Source organism: Rhea americana, unplaced genomic scaffold (assembly GCF_003343005.1).
Source record: "Rhea americana isolate MKP2758 unplaced genomic scaffold, rheAme1 scaffold_18, whole genome shotgun sequence".
Taxonomy (NCBI): domain Eukaryota; kingdom Metazoa; phylum Chordata; class Aves; order Rheiformes; family Rheidae; genus Rhea; species Rhea americana.
Genome location: NW_028185927.1, coordinates 8106569 through 8122570, shown reverse-complemented (window position 1 = coordinate 8122570; position 16002 = coordinate 8106569). Strand labels below are relative to the sequence as shown.

General features: G+C 45.9%; 1 protein-coding gene across 3 annotated transcripts in view; it reads right to left on the bottom strand.

Annotated features, from left to right (window-relative positions):
- Positions 1-68: 68 nt before the first annotated feature.
- The window catches only part of ESRRB (estrogen related receptor beta), a 131932-nt gene continuing 115998 nt past the window's right edge, over positions 69-16002 (bottom strand). For all 3 annotated transcript variants that reach the window (XM_085301790.1, XM_085301789.1, XM_085301791.1), the window contains exons 6-7: positions 11198-11467; positions 69-4589 (exon numbers count right to left, since the gene is read on the bottom strand). In XM_085301790.1, coding sequence (XP_085157916.1) covers positions 4345-4589; positions 11198-11467 — 515 coding nt within the window. In that variant the 3' untranslated portion in view covers positions 69-4344. The remainder of the gene's footprint in view (positions 4590-11197; positions 11468-16002) is intronic.

The window sequence follows — 16002 nt, the reverse complement described above, 5'->3', positions numbered from 1 at the left end:
CCCCAGCCCCTGTGTGTCCCCAAGAGTGAAATAAAGCACTTCCTGAACACAATAGGCATTACTCTAAGTTAGATTTTACATATTTGTGTTTTATTTCTTGTTTTGTTTGAAATGACCTGTACCACAAGAATACAATTTATTTAACATTTTTTTTCTTTTTTTTTAGGAGCAGATAATAGTTGAGTAAAGTAGATACTGTTTATTTCATTGACTGGTTATTACTCCCTGCATCATTCTCRCAGACTCTGTCTCTCTGGCTTCCCCATATAACCCAGCCACAAGAACAGCAGAGTGGCCTTTGTCCATATGATTGATGATAGCTTGTGGACACAAAAAGTGGAAGCTCTTTTTTTCTCGGCTCCAATTGGTAAGAAAAGCTCAACAAGTTACATTCTAGGATCTTTCTCAATGATGTTCCCCTCTAATAGCTTACACTTTCCTGGTGCAGCATGTTTTATTTTATATGTTTTTAATATTTTTTTAAAAATGATGACAGCTTATAAAGAGAAAAATAACGTCCCCTTAGCATGAACAATACTGGAAGAGTCTGATTGTTGCGGGGGGGTGGGGTGGGGTGGGTCCTGTAGTTTCACAGTTTTGCTGTGGAGTGTAATGCCCAAGTTTCCTCAGAAACCCTATTCTGTGTGGTATTTTACCCCTTCTTTTAGTTGATCCCCATGAAATTTGTTTTGCATTACAGACTGGAGAACAATGTTTCCAGGAAAGAATGTGCCCAAAGCAGCAGAACTAGTTGTTTGTGAAGATAGCCTTTTGTAGTTGCTGACAGGTATGTGATTTCTGTTATCTGCACATGCAAATCAGGGGCTAGAGCTGCTTTTGTTATAGTTGCTGAATGCAGGCTACATGCTTATTCCTTGTTACTGACACACTTTCTTCTGCAGCTGTGCTTTGCTTTGCATCACAGAGCTGTTTGTGTCCCAAGGCCTAAACTTTGATCTTTTACTCCACATAGAATGACTCTTGACTCTATGACGTCTATATTATGAATGAATGGCATAACTAGCACTGGCACCCAAACTGCATTTCCTAGTTCATGTCTGTTTTTGCATCCCCAGACCTTTCTGTAAGTAATCATGAACATTCAAAGTCCTGAACAGTTGCTGAAACCTGATTTCCTACTTTAAAGTGCACTGGGAGGACTGGACTAAGATAATGTTTTCCTTTCTTAGCAACCTGAGCTCACGGTCTAGCTGGCCATCCATGCTCCTCAGTTGCAGCAGCACGACTGTACTAATGATGTGCAGAAGATTAGACTAACTGGGAAGAGAAGAGATGCATGTCTTTCTTGCACTTGTCTGAATGGCCAAAGAGACCTGACCTAGTTCCCAAGTAAAAATGGTAGGAGTCTTTTACGGGTTAACTCTAAGCATATGTTTCTGTCCTGGTTCCTGGGGAAGAGTTTACACTCCTTGCTTAAAGAGAGTAATACATGCTKATTATTGCCTGGTTCAGTTCCTATCCTATTTCAGAGGAAATACAAACAGGTCTTTCCAGGACTATTATCTTCAAGCAATGGGGGATACCCAGATGAACTGCAAGGTTATGCAGGTATAATGAAGAGGGTCCTTTACCCCTTCCTCAGACAGGTTACACAGCTCAGTGTGCTGATTATTTCCACTTAAGGAGGGGAGAGGCAGGAAGACCCAGAAAAACACTTTTCTTGTTTTTATATTGTTCTACTAAGGCAAGAGTTGCTTTCATATCATAGCCACTACTCTAACCAGGCAGCAATCACTGTGAGCTAAAAGCTAACTCAGCAGCTCTCCTTCATAATCATTTTTTGCAGATTGTTCTCCTTCCTGTTCTAGAAAGCAGGCTCAAGCTCAAATGCAAACAAGCTGGAAGAGTCTTCCTCTTTGTTTTTTCTAAATGACCGTGAACTTTCTTGCCAGGCCCTGAAGATAGTAACAACTACTTGTCAGGGTCTTTTCAGCCCAGTTTGAGACAGCTTATCATCTTTGCACAGCAATGAGACAGGGATAGGTCACAATGTGCTAGATCTGGGCTAAGTGAGACTCAGCAGGGACACAACAGTGGTGCAGTGAGTCCAACTTACATGCCATAGCACAGCCCAGCATGTTCATGAGAGTATTTGTGCCACAGCCAGAAAGACTTGCCAGGTTGCCACACAYGGCAGTGCTGGCTTGCATTGTTCTTTGGCCTCTCTCAGTCACAGATGGGTATGGCAGTTGTGAGCACAACAAAAAGCTTCTCCCTTTCTCCCCAGCTGCCCCTGTGAGGAAACAGATGGAGAAGCACAAGTACCTGTTCAAAGCACAAGGCTGCTGCATGCTCACTGCTACAAGCATGAGGTCCCATGCGTGTCCTGCCCCTTTGGGCTCTGTTGGTTTTCTGAAGTGCCTGAAGCAAGTCTGAATTCTTTTATCAGGTAAGTACAAAATGGGTGAGAACAGCTAGGTCTGTGTAGCATCAGGGTAATTCGGAGGAGACTGAACTGAACTTAGTTCAAGTACCGTAGWGGGCTGGTTACAACAGCCAAGAGCTAAGCATCGGCTCAGTTAGCATAGGTTTTGTTCTGTAACACCAACAGCCCTACACCGTGACACATTCTGCTCTGGTAGAAAAATAAGCACCCAGCATCTCCCTGATCACACACCTCAACCCTGATTTGGAAGGTTTCCTGCTAGGGGGTTAGTTAGTCATCTGCCGTACCACCTTTCTCCTGGGCTGGCCAGGAAGGGATAGAAATTGGTGGTGGGGGTGTCGGGCAGAGAGCCCGTAGTGTGTTGCAYCCCAAATGTAGATCAGAGCCTGTTTTCCCCCCTTCTCTTGCCATGCCATTGACCACAAACCTGACAATACATTCATGTTTCATCAGCTTAGGCTGGCTCAGAATTAAGTGACCTAGAAAATAAGATCACTGAATGCCAACAGCCATTTTGGTCAGTCACCCAAACTCCCCTCTGGCTATTGGGAATGCAGCACTTCCGGCTTAGGCAGCAGGCTTGGACACCGCAGGAATCTGGTTACGTGAGAGGCAGAAATAAACATTCCCCTACCTCTTCTCCCACACAGCCTGCCATGATATCAGATATACAATTTTCTGTCAGAGAGAGAAGACCTCTTACAGGCACAGGGCTAGTCTATGCTAGCTCCTTTGCTGCTGCTGTTGAGGATGATGGGATGCAGCAAGGGAAAGTGGTAGATGGGATCCACACTGCCCTCCAAGTTTCTGTCCCCAGACGGCCCCAAAACACAATCGCCCCTGTCCCCCCGAAAAAAGTCATTCCTCTGATTCGTAACTCGCACTTGGCAATAACCCTAAGTCTCTATGGCAGCAAAGGGCTATCATGTTAATGGAGTCTGGAAAAGCCTTGGTTTGGGGTATATTTATACTTGGGCAGTGCCAATGTAGACAAAACCTCACGTTCTCTGCCACAAGGAACAAGGCGAGTGGGGAATGGCACTCAGCTGAGCTAAAGAGGCAGGTCTGATACACACCAGGGTGAAAAGTGTGGAAGAACTATAGTTAGCACCACATAGGAGAGGATGCAGAGATTATCAAGTCAACCCAGCACTGAAGGTTAATGTCAGGCTCTTTTCTCTTTCTCTTTCATCTCGGAAAGGAGATGTGCATTCTCTCAGGGACATACATGCTACCTCTTCAGGGGCCTGTGGGGRTTGTACACAGGAGGGGAGTAGTCAGGTGTAATGACACACTGCACAAGGTTGCAGAGTATCTTACACAGTTAGGAGCATCTTTCCTAGTAAGAAGTGAGGCCTGTATGTACAAGTGTTAGCTGTTGCTAGAGGAACCTGGGAGGCAGCCATTTGGATTGGGAGAGGTCCAGTAGTGCTCCTCTCTCAAGGAACACTTGCGCTAGATGACAAGAAAAGGACCTTGGCTGCTTCCCTTTCTATCTGACTCCTCACAACACCAGCAGATAAAGTTTATATTGACTCCTTTCTTCCTCTTTTCCTGCTTCAGTCCCCACTCCCTCTTCAGCACTGGCAGAGGGAGCTGGGGAGCAGGCAGCCCTGGATAGCACTGAGAACATCACAGCTCAGAGGGGCTGAACTTCCATGACCACCTCCACAAGTGCAAGAGCATATTCTGGTAGTTCCCACAGAGAAAACAAACAAACAAAAAAGAAACAAGTGACTGATTAAAAGAGTTTCCCCCCTCCTGTACATGAGATTCTGCAGTCACGCCGACAGATAGACATTAAATAATTCTTCCATAATAAATGATTGGAGATAAAAGCCGGCGGCGACTGCTGCTGCTGCTGTTTGGATTGCTCCATTGTCGGCATCTTTGTTACTAGTTTGTTCCCCGGCCACTGTTGGCTGGCGCTGGGGCCGTCAGACCTTTGCCTCTAGCATTTCTAGGAAGAGTTTATGCATGGGAACCTTGCCCTGCAGTTTGATGCTGTAGAAATGCTGCACAGCTTTGGCGGCTGTCTGCCGCAAGAGAGGCAAGGTCAGGAGCAGCTTGCCTGCTCGCCGGGGCTCCTCGTTGCGCTGACTCAGCTCGTAGTCCTGCAGGGCTTCGTGGAGAAGGTCCTGGAGTTTCTGCACTGCATCCATGTCCTCTATGTGCATGGAGTCTGGTGAAGAGGGAGAAGAAACAGCAAATAGCCAAATCAGATATGGGTTTATGGGTTTATCAGCTTTAGGGACCTGAAGCAAAAAGTGCTTTATCTTCTGTCATTCTATATGGGGGGGGGGCAGAAACAAACAAAAACCACCTTGCTGGGGAGAGTATCAAGTGCTGGTAGGTGCTGGTACTGCTGCTGTGAAGCTCTGTATCAGCCCCGCAAGTTGTTCACAACAGTGCAGAAAAGTAAGGTTCCTGGGGTAGGTGACATGTTGTGCCCATTTTGCTGGCATCCCCAAGACTATGTGGGGGTGGGGGTGTAGGGGAATCGGCTTGGGGCCTTTGTGCCTTGTACATTCACTTGCCCTCCATGCTGCTGCTGGAGGGAGTCACCCTGCAAGGGGCAGCAGCTGCTGTGCCACCGCTTGGGAGCAATCTCATTAAGAATAATTAACACTGCTATAGTGCTTCATCTGTCTAAACTACCTAATGGCTGTGCAGCTGCTCAGGGTGTCAGCAAGACAGAAAAGCCCCAGTAGGTCACCACCACTATGCCCAGGGGTGTTGCCAGCCCCACTTTTGTGCACATGCCCCTGTTTTCAGAGACAGCAAGCAGTTGCTTGGGGAGCATCCTGTTTCAGTCTTTTACAGAAACCTGCATCTCCTGCAGGGCCTCATGCCTTCGGCTGTTAGATTTCTACAACAGCTGGAGGGACCACAGAGTCTGTGAGGTTAGCACAGACCTCTGGTTTTGCTCTGAGACAAAGGTAGCTGATACTGACCCAGTCCAGGGCTTCACTGGGAAGCCTGAAAAGCGCACAGGCTGCCAAACTCCTAGGCAGGCTGTGGTGCTAGAGGATAACATTACAGAGCAGAGAGAATCATAAAATCATAGAATCAGTAAGGTTGGAAGGGACCTCTGGAGACCATCTAGTCCAACCTCCCCGCTCAGCAGGATCACCTACAGCATGGTAGACAGGGTTGCATCCAGACAGGCCTTGAATATCTCCAGAGAAGGAGACGCCACAACCTCTCTGGGCAACCTGTTCCAGTGCTCCGTCACTCTCATGGGAAGAAATTCCCCCTCATGTTCAGGCAGAACTTCCTGTGCTTCAATGAGGTTAGAATAAACCAAGAGAGCTAACCAAGCACACTGTCGTTARAGGGTTTTTTTATTTCTCTCTCTTCCTCTCTCTTTTCTYTCTTCTTTCTCTCTGTCCTCTCTTTCTCTTCTCTGTCATTTTGCTGATTCCTGTTACATTCTCCTCATTGTTCWGTGGCTTTTAATCAATACTGAACCCACTGATAAAGATTCCTGCCACAGGGCAATGAACCCAGAAGCAGCAGCAAATGGACACTAGAATAAACGTACATATGCACATAGAGTTGCACCCATCTGGCACTGCACTTGGGCTTTGCAGTGTAACTGTGGCCTGGTTCAGCCCACATGCATACAGCACAAATGTGGGGAGATGAGTTCTTGAGTCTGACAGCAGTGAAACAGAGGGACACTGGCCTAAGTACCCAGATTTCTCCAGAAATATTTGCCATTTCTATGGAGAGCTCCAGACAAATCAAAYGCTGTGAATTTCGTAAGATACGTATACAGTAAGCTGTTTATGGATGCATGATTTTTAGAGTATTACAACAGTCTAGAAAACATTATGCCTAGAAAGAAAGCTGTTTACATTAGAAGATGTGCACTGATTACCAAATATTAATGGGCTGCATTTCCAGGAAGCCTACTGGGTAAGGATGCTTTTGTTTTTTGTATCCCACAGAGCAGAAAAAACTTAGAGGAAGGTTGGTAGGTCATCCTAGGGACCTAAGTTAGCTATACAGGTTGATTCAGAGAAGTGGGGAGGGAAAAGCATGTTGCCAAATTGGTCTGGCAACTTCCCTCAGCTACTTAGCACCTCTGGGGAATTCACATGCTCCATCCAGGAGGGGTGAATGAGATATGTTTCCTGCCAGGTTGCAGAAGTCATTTTGAAGACTGGAAACATCAAGAGCTGCAGCTTGGAGAGAAATGTTCTCCAGTCTTTCTGATTAATATCCATCTAACCAGGGACACATGGAGGATAAATAATTACAGCCCATCAGAATGACCAGATCTGCCTGGTGCTTTCAGCACCAACTGAGCCTGCCATGCTCTATATGGAAGTGGGTGCTCTGCTTCTGGGTACTGTACAGTAGATAGAGTGCTAAAGCTGTTCCCTTTCTGCTACCTTGCTTCTAGAAGGTGAAGATCCCTAAGAGCACTAAATAACTAGGCATACAGGGGAAGAGGAACTAGGAAGTAAAGATCAAGGCCTGCTCTACCACCCCCTACTCTATGCTGAAAGGAACTAAGGAACTCAAAATTAGCAGCTGACTGCAATAAATAAAAAAAAAAAAACAAAAAAAACCATTGCAGGATTAATTTCCCTGCAATCCATCAGTGTGCTGGTGTCGATGGCATTGATAAACTGTTAATTACAAAATCTATAGCTATGAATTTTTACAGCTGTCTGAGCACTGAGGTGGAGGGAGGCTGCCTGGCCACATCCCTGAGGGTCCAGTGGCCTAGAAATCAGGCTTCATGTCAGGAGCCCCTTTTCCAGCATTGGGATGAAGGTCAGGAGTGAGAACGGACAGGGCCCGGTCCCTCCTCACCTAACTTTTCCCTAGCAGCTTCTGGAAGAAACAGGGCACTAACAGGGCCCATTGGTACAGAATTTGTCACACATCCCATAACCTGATACAGAGCTTGCTCACTCCATCTCCACACTAAAATGCATTGGCAAGAAAAGGGGAATAAGGTTTGGGAAGTCTGAGATGTCCTTAATTGAACATGTCCTGTATGCTAACCTTGAAGGCTCTTCAATACATACATTGATCACTTTGGTGTTCTTGAGGGAAGAMGACCTAGAAATTCCTAAAAAAAGCTCTGAAGGATAACAAGTGAGGCTGTGGCATCCCTCCTGTGGCAAAAATGGATATTCTCATTGTCTTGCCTGCTGCTCTGGGCATAAAGAACTGATTTCTCAGCTCTCTAAAATGCTCTTGGTAAAGAGAGGCTTTGCTTGGATTCTCTTTGCAAATCCCAGCAGGTGTGTCCTTGGTGCATTACACTGAGGACTTAGAGATCAGCCACAGCTCTGGCAAGGTGGCTTCTTCTAAGCAGCACTTGGCCTACTGTCAGCTCCTCCTCTAGTGAGGAGTAAGTGAACTGCCACTTCTGATTTCATTTRTTTTATTCCTTTTAATTCCTAAAAACAAAGGATCAATATACACAGAGCTACATGAAAGAGAGGAAAGTCCCTAGAAGCTGGATTGCATAAACAATTACGTCCAGCAAGGATAGGGGAAATTCAGGGATTTATCTATATGGGAGGCAAGAGGCAGAAAGCAGGTCTGGGTAACACAGGTGTTAGTCTAAGCACTCAGCTTTAAACCATGTCTTTGACCCGAGGGAGTTCAGATGTCACCCAGAGATGGTCTGTGTTCCTACAATTTCAGGAATCAGCTATTTGCATGCAAGCACATACATGCAGGCTCTGCAAGTTTAGTCCATGTCATAAGTACACTAAGAAAAGTAACTTATGTTAAAAGAATGGGAAGGTTAAATTAGAAAAATACAGCTCACCTTGTGTAGCTTCCTTTTGTGCATGTGTTCTGAGAGGCTGTAATTGCATAAAAAATGTAATCCCATGCTTTACTTTCATATGATTGAATAAAGACCACAAAGCAGGATTTTTGTGGATTATGCTCCCAGATACACTAGAACAAACCAGTGAAGGCAAAGTTGTTTTTCCCATCCAGCTGACAGCATGCTTTGGCCTGTGCCTCCTCACCCTTACCTTGGTTTCTTTACTCCACAGAGCTGCAAGCAGAACGCCCAAAGCAGCTGATGACTGTTGGTTGCTTTGCTCTATCATTGCTTAGTGTTTCTCCACTCCAGATACACTGTTCCCAGATGGCTTGCCCTGAGCTGGGTGCTGACAGCAGTGAGCAATGTCAGCAGAGAGTGCTTCCACTGCACTGCAAAGAACCTGACAGCACTGAGGCTCAGGTACTACAGCATCTCCACTCATAGCATGGGCCAGACAAATGTCCTTGTGTGGCACTTCTCCTGTCACCCTGTCACAACCAGTCCCTTAGCACTTCAGCCTCTCTGAGGAGCTCTTCTCCTTGTTTAATCCTGTGACCTTCCTGGTAGACAGGAGGCAGGTTCTTTAACAAGAGTTGATTACATAGCCAAAAGCTACCATCCCGTAATCAAAAGAAAGGCCAGCCYTGGCTATCTGCCCATCCTGGTTCAGTGGCAAAGTGAAGGCAGCAATTAGAACTAAAAAAGCAATATATGAGAAATTGAAGAAGGGAACTAGATAGCAATTTATCAGAATCAGAAGTTATGAAGTGTAGAAAATCAATAAAGGAAGCAAAGGACATCAGAGGAAAATCCATGGCTGGAAGGGCTGACAACAATAAAGAAGACTTTTATAAATATTTAGGAAATAGAAGAAAAATGTAGTAGGGGGCTCTTTTTGGATGGAGATGATTGTTATTAATAGCAATGCAGAGGAGACAGAAGTCCTCAAGTGAGTATTTGTCTTGTGTGTAGAGAAAAGGAGCATGATATATCTCTGTTATATGAAGATGATGAAGACTTCTTAATCTTTGTTGATGCAAGAAGATGCTAAACATGTTAGGGATAAACTTCACAAAAATTAGCAGATTTGGATAACTTGGCTTTGAGAGTTCTATAATGGCTAAGGACCAGCTAGGGCAAATTAATGTTTAACAACTCTTGGTGTTTTTCAGAAATTCAAGATGGCTGTAAAAGTTCTGATGATGCATAGTTTCCTAGGTCCTATTTGATAATTGCCATGCTAGCCTCATGTGAATCATGAAAAAAAATCAAGGAAAAAGAAATGTAACTTTCAGTTAAGACTTAGAAATGGTTTTACAACTAATGTCAGTCAACACAATACTTTAGAACAGAGGTCTTGTCAAACAAACCTGATTTAATTCTCTGATGAGATTACAAGTTTGGTTGATAAAGTTAACTGCATAGAAATAATGGACTTAGGCTTTTATAAGGCACTTGCCTTAGCACCACAGGACATTCTCATTAAAAAATTAGCACTACGCAATATCAATAAAGCACACTTTCAATTGATTAGTAACTGGCTAGATGACAGATCTCAAAGAAGCTATCAGTGGTGAATCATCCCTGAAGGAAGAGTTTTCTAGTGGAAATCCACAGGGATCAGTAAAAAACAGATACTACTCAACATTTTTATTAATGATCTGTAAGTAATATTTTTTTCTTAAGTTGCTGCTGCTAACAAGTATGGATGACAACAASAGAATGGTGTAAGATGAGTATAGGGCAGCCTCACAGAGCATTCTGGCCCACTTGGTTACACTTTAAGTAATGCATCTGTAGCCAAGGAATGCAGTTATGGAGCAGCAACTGTATTGTGTCAATATGTCAGATGTAAAAGGACATGGGGTCATAGGACATAGCTCATCAGAGACCATCAGAATCTGGAAGCTGAACTCAAGCAAACTAGGGATATGGCACTTTTTCTTTCTTTCTTTCTTTCTTTCTTTCTTTCTTTCTTTCTTTCTTTCTTTCTTTCTTTCAACTAGGAGAACAATTAATTAGAGTCAGCTACCATGAAAGATGTAGATTCCCCATCTTTTAATGTCTTCAGCTTCACATGGGATGTGGTGTCTTTCTGGAAGACAGCTTTAGTCAAACAGAGATCTTGGACTCACTGCTGGGCTACAAGAGTGAATTTTGTGGCCTGCACTGTGCAGGCTGGCTAGATCTGATGTACAGTGAACCTCAAGGGATGTAGAGGGAGCCCTTGTCACACAGTGGCTTTAGCTGTTTCCCTTCTGGGAAGGACTCCAGAGCAAATATATGTCAGAAGGTTGTGTGGCAGCAGTGCTGCACACAGCACCTCTTGTTTCTCCCACAGGCTACCAGCTTGCTGGCCTGAGGGCTGTGACCCTCCTCAAAACTGAGACAGAAGGCACTGGACTGAGGGCCCTAGTCTTTCTCATCCTCCTCACAAGAAGGAAGAGAACAGACAACATCAGGGCAAGCTTAACCATCTTATCTGCTATTTGTCCAGGCCCACTTTCCATCTTCCAGTTCTGCCAGATGCTCAGTGTCTGTGATCTCCAAATGTCTCCAGGACTGGACCAGGCAGCCCCAATCCCACAGATTTTGTGGTGTTTGAAACTGGGACCAGAGTTTCCTTGTTTGCTCTAACTGACCAACACTGCTCAGTAGAGGCAGACTTGGCTTACATCCTCTCTTCTGCTCACTAGTGGAGAAGAACTCCGTAGCCTTTGCTTTAGTACTGGAAGCCAGCAGTCAGCCCATCCCTGCCTGGTCTCCCTCACACACAGCCAGCTTGCCATTGGGGCTCCAGAGGCAGCAAGCCTCTTTTCTCCTTCCTTTCCAGCCTGAGTCCTGCTCTATGGACTGAGAGAAGCTTTGGAGATACTGCATGACATGGCACAGTCTCAGGTAGTGGGCTGTGGGTTTTTCCCAGGCCAGATGATAGTGTGGGCCTTGACTCCCTGATCCCAAGACTGGCTGGGCCAGGGCTGTACCTGAGTTGGCAAGGGCCAGGGCCTTGAGTGTGACAAACTCCTCCTTTTCCACCTTCAGCTTCTTGTAGCGGCGCACCAGTTGCAGGATAGCCAGGTAGAGCTCCAGCAGCCCTGTCAGACGAGAGTGCTCTTCATCCATAATGTAGTCCTCAGCATAGACCAGCTTGTCCTCATAGGGCAGGGAGCGGTACACAATGCCCAAGATGAGGATTTCCATCCAGGCGCTCTGTAGGAGGCTCATCTGGTCCCCAAGGGAGAGATTGGAGAACCCTGAATGGCAAAAGACAAGCAGGTCAAAAGGGTGTGCATCAAAGCCTCCAGRAGCCTTTGGACCTTGTTTTTCCCTGGGATTCACCCCAAGCACTCTTCTCTATTGGTCTGCTGCTCCAGTGAAGTTTACTAAAGTGGCCCCTATCTYTGTGGCAGTCAGCATATGTGGAATTTGCCCTCTTCTTGCTACCGTGTCCACCCAGAGCCTCAAACACGAGTCCTGATGCTCTGACTTTGTGTTTCTAGCTCCCCAAGGTTAGAAATACCCTCTTTTCCTGATTCCTGCTTCTCCTACAGCAGCAAACTGTTTGGTACGGCATCTTCCTGCTCCCTGGTCCTCCTGTAGTTCTGTACTGCAGCAGTACCGCCCTAGTTTACTTTTCTTTCCCACAGAACCAAAGAGTATAAAAGAGCTCTAGATGGCAGAAAAGAGGGCTTCTGATGGGATAGGAGAAAAATGAGACTGGCCTTAACTTCAAGCATACCTCAGTCCCTCACTTTGGCCAACAACAGAAAAGGTCCCTCTACAACAGAGCACTGCAAGGTCAGAAACAGAATGCAGTTGTGAACACAGTCCTCGTCTATTCATCATCACTCTCTGAGCTCAACACCATCAGCTTTCTGCATCTCACAACCAACAGCCCTACACAGTATCAAAAACACCTCTGTGGTGTTATACAAGTGCCTAAATTACAACCAGACCCACTAGAAGCAGAACCAGCGCCCAACAATAAGCTTATGCCATACTCCCAATTACAGAAACAATCTGCAATCACAGGTGGACACTGACAACCCCAGAGCCTTGTTGGCACTGATGAGAAAGTAAGGCTGAAACATGGAGGCACTATCTACCTTAAGGAAAAAAAGTGCATGGGAAGGAAAGGTCCTTCATGTCCTTAGCACCAGGGATCCTAGAAGGACAGCTCGTGAAAGATCCTGGGAGGAAAGCCACTGTGCAGCAGCCATCAGAGAGAGGGCTGCTAAGTGCAGTGTGTTGGTCCTATCTAGGCAGCTCCCGCTGACCCCTGAAAGGCAGTGGCTGTGTTTGCTCTTTGGCAGCTCCATGTGTCTACAGTTTCCCAGGGGCTGTGAGAGAACGGAACAGCCAGGCACCCCTCAGCTGGGATAGCCTCCTCTGCCAGTTTTTTCTCCAGTGCTTATTAAGCCTCTGGGCTTACTCTCCTTTAGAGGTCTGTGAGCTCACTTCCAGGAGCCTCCCAGCGCTGCTAGGCTCAGCAGGACACCTTTATCCTACAGCCCTCCCTGCTCACAACTCTGGGCCCAGTGTTGGAACCTAGGTAGCCAGCCACCATGGCGATCATTTGATTTCTCTTGTTATCAAGCTGGCAATTAACAAAAGAGCTGATGATTGCTATATTGACTGACTGTGGCTTCTCTTTTTCTATCTGCACTATCTCAGCTGGGGAAAGGAAGGCAGAAAGGTGGGTTAGTGGTATTTATTTATCACTACGCCATGTTTTGTGTTTGTGTTGCCAGGGGAAGCAAAGGGTGATAATGGCCTGGCAGCCCTTGGACATCCAATTTCCCTTATCAGGCCACTGAATAGAAAAGAGGCCCGAGGCCACATTAATTAACAGATACCAATCAGCTGTCACGTGTTGTGTGTGCAAGGTCTGAGGGGAGCAGTGGGTGGGAGGGAAGAATCGATAAACCACTGGTGAGGAGTGCCAGAGGGAGCAGCTAAAGAGGAGTCCATGCTACTGGAGAGAAAAGCTACAAATCCAGCTCCAGCTCCGTGACTGTGAGACTTCTGTGCAGCACAGCCTGTGATCCACATACCCCTGCTCCTGGCAGATCCCATCCTTGCTGAAGCTATGAGCTCTGCGCAGATGTCATCCTTACCCTTTTCCTCTGCCCCTCTGCCCTTGCCTCTTACAGTTAGTACTTTTATTGCTGCTCCTGAACGGAGCTGTCRTGAGCAAATCCAGGCACAAACTGATGCAGCTCCAGGGCTCAGGATCTGGTCTCCCTAAGTCTCCCCCTTGCTGCACAGGGAACTGATGGGATTAGCCTTGTGATAGGGGAAACTGTGCAGCTGCTGTCACAACTTCTGGCACCTGGAATCTCTCCTTTGCTGCCAACCAAAAGCAGTCCTTTGGTCACCTCTCTCCTAGCTCTTAGGCTCTTCAGGTCTTATCCTGAATGGTGCTGAATACTCTACCACCATCCAGAGGCTACCCAAAATGTATCCTGAAACTGCATAGAGCTGCATACATGTTTCTCTCCTCCTCAGGTGCAGGTTGAGGAAAGCTGCTTTATTTGCAATAGCTGGTATGTCATGTTTTTTATTTTTTGTGATTTTTTTTATTTCAATGGTTTGGCAGTGGGAGCTCCCAGAAAAAAAAAAAAAAAAAAAAAAAAAAAAGCCATATAATTTGTGGCAAGTGGAGTTCATAATCTGTTAATTTATTATCATTTCTGTCATCCTGGAGGGCCATTAGCAGAGGTAATAAAGGGAGATGTAATTATAGGATCTGAGGCCACTCCAGACACAGCTGCTGTCACTCCACTTGCCATATTTCATTCTGTGCTAGTACTATCGTCTTCCTAGTGAGAACAGCACAACAGCTATCCTGGGAGAGCCTTCGTCGTCACCCCTCAGGAGAAGTCTTGTCTCCCTGCATCAAGATATACAGAAAAGATAGAAGTTGTTCAAAGATAATTAGTTCAGAGGGTGAGTGAGTGGTGGTGAGGGGGCTTCATACAGAAGGGTACAACTCCGTGCTGGCTATTGAGCTCTAACATTTGCTGAACACCATTAAATCATGCTTTCTTGTTATTATGGGAGAGTGGCCTTAAGCTTAACTGGTTTTATTTGCTAACACTGTGGGGAAGGAGTTTGTATTGACACTTGGGATCCTGAAAAGTTGGTATTGCACTTATGTCACACTGTTCCTTACTAATTCCATCCAGCGAGAACAAGAGGCAGGAATACGTGGCTGTTGTTCCTCTGTCCATGTTCCCTGTGTCTAAGAGTTCATGCACACAGGAAGCAAAAGGTCCCGTTTCACTCAAAATCCTTGAGAGGCTGAAATATGGGACATGCAGTATCTAGACACCTAACTCCTGGCCCTGCCCTGCTCTGCCCCCTTGCTGCCTAGTGCAGTATGTTTAGTACAGGTTCACAAGTACAGGGATGCCTTTTTGTGAACTGTCTTTCATTATGCTTGATTTTTGGTACTGCTTCCTGGCATAACAATCCCTGAGCCATCCCCTGTATACACAGTCCCATTAAGATACTGCCCATTCTGACAGTGCTAGGCTGATGGCTATTCCTGTCTTGCAGGGGAAAGGAAAATAGAGGAAAGTGAGATGATAGCAGCTATTTCCTGCCTTTCAGAAAGGAGAGACCTCGTCCCACTGCAGGAGTAATCTCACTATTACACTTCTGTTCTGGGATAATCGCCATGACAGACTAGAAAACCGCAGGAAGAGATGAGCATCCCATGTGCAACCCACAGCTGCAAGCTAGGGAATTGCAGTAGAACATCCCATGCACACAAAAACTGCCAAGGTTAGGAGAACAGACAACAGCATCTCACTGAACAGCAGCTAATTGCATTGCTTTAATACCATTCCTGTTAACACCCCAAGTACTGGGTTAGTAGAGCAATCCAGGCTAAGTTCCCTAATCGGCAGTGTAAGCCCATTTGTGATGAATCAGCCCCAGATGGATTCCAACATAGTGAGGGGTGTAATCCCTGCAGATATTGCAGATCTCATATAAGAAGGGCACCACTGGGATTAACCTCTACTCAGAAACTCTGTCCTCAGAAAGTTTCTCCAGACTTTCTAGTCCTGCAGCATTACAGTCCCTATTCCATATAGCCCAGGAAGCTACTAACCTTTGAATCATAGGAGAAATACTCCTTTCTAGGAAAAGATGAGCAACCACCAAAAAGGCAAGAGAGGCTACAGAGAGAAGCTAAATATAGGGTAGAACTAACCTGTATGATTGCTCATGCTAAAATACTTCACAAAAGGAACTTAAAGCCAAGAAGCAAAGCAAGAGAATACAGACCCATGCAGCAGAAGAACAGACAATGTGCAATATTATTTAAACCCTGTGGCTAAGCATCAGAAGTTCTCCTGGACTCAAGGATGGAGGACAGAAGGCAGGAGAAAGCTCTACTGAGCTGTTTGTACAGTAATCTTCCAGAAAGCAGTCACGGAAACCACAAGGACATTCCTTAAACTCCCTGCCCAACCAACCCCTCATCCAAGTCCAGCCCACCTTATTTTGACGGGGGAGGGGTGAGGGGGATTGTCCCCCCCAAGTGTGTCCATCAGAGCAGCCATTTTCCCTGCCCAGTCTGCATCTTTGTCTCCCTGAACATCATCAAGGGCCATGACTGCTCCATCAGTCTGGGTCCTATTACTGTTACACCCTACCTGCAGGTGTAAGATTGTTGCTATGTCATAGGCATCTTGACTGGTACAGTCAGCCAGCCCTGACGGGTACAGTCAGAGACCAGTCACACTGCCAACAAGTTGTCCTCATTATTTTTCAGCAC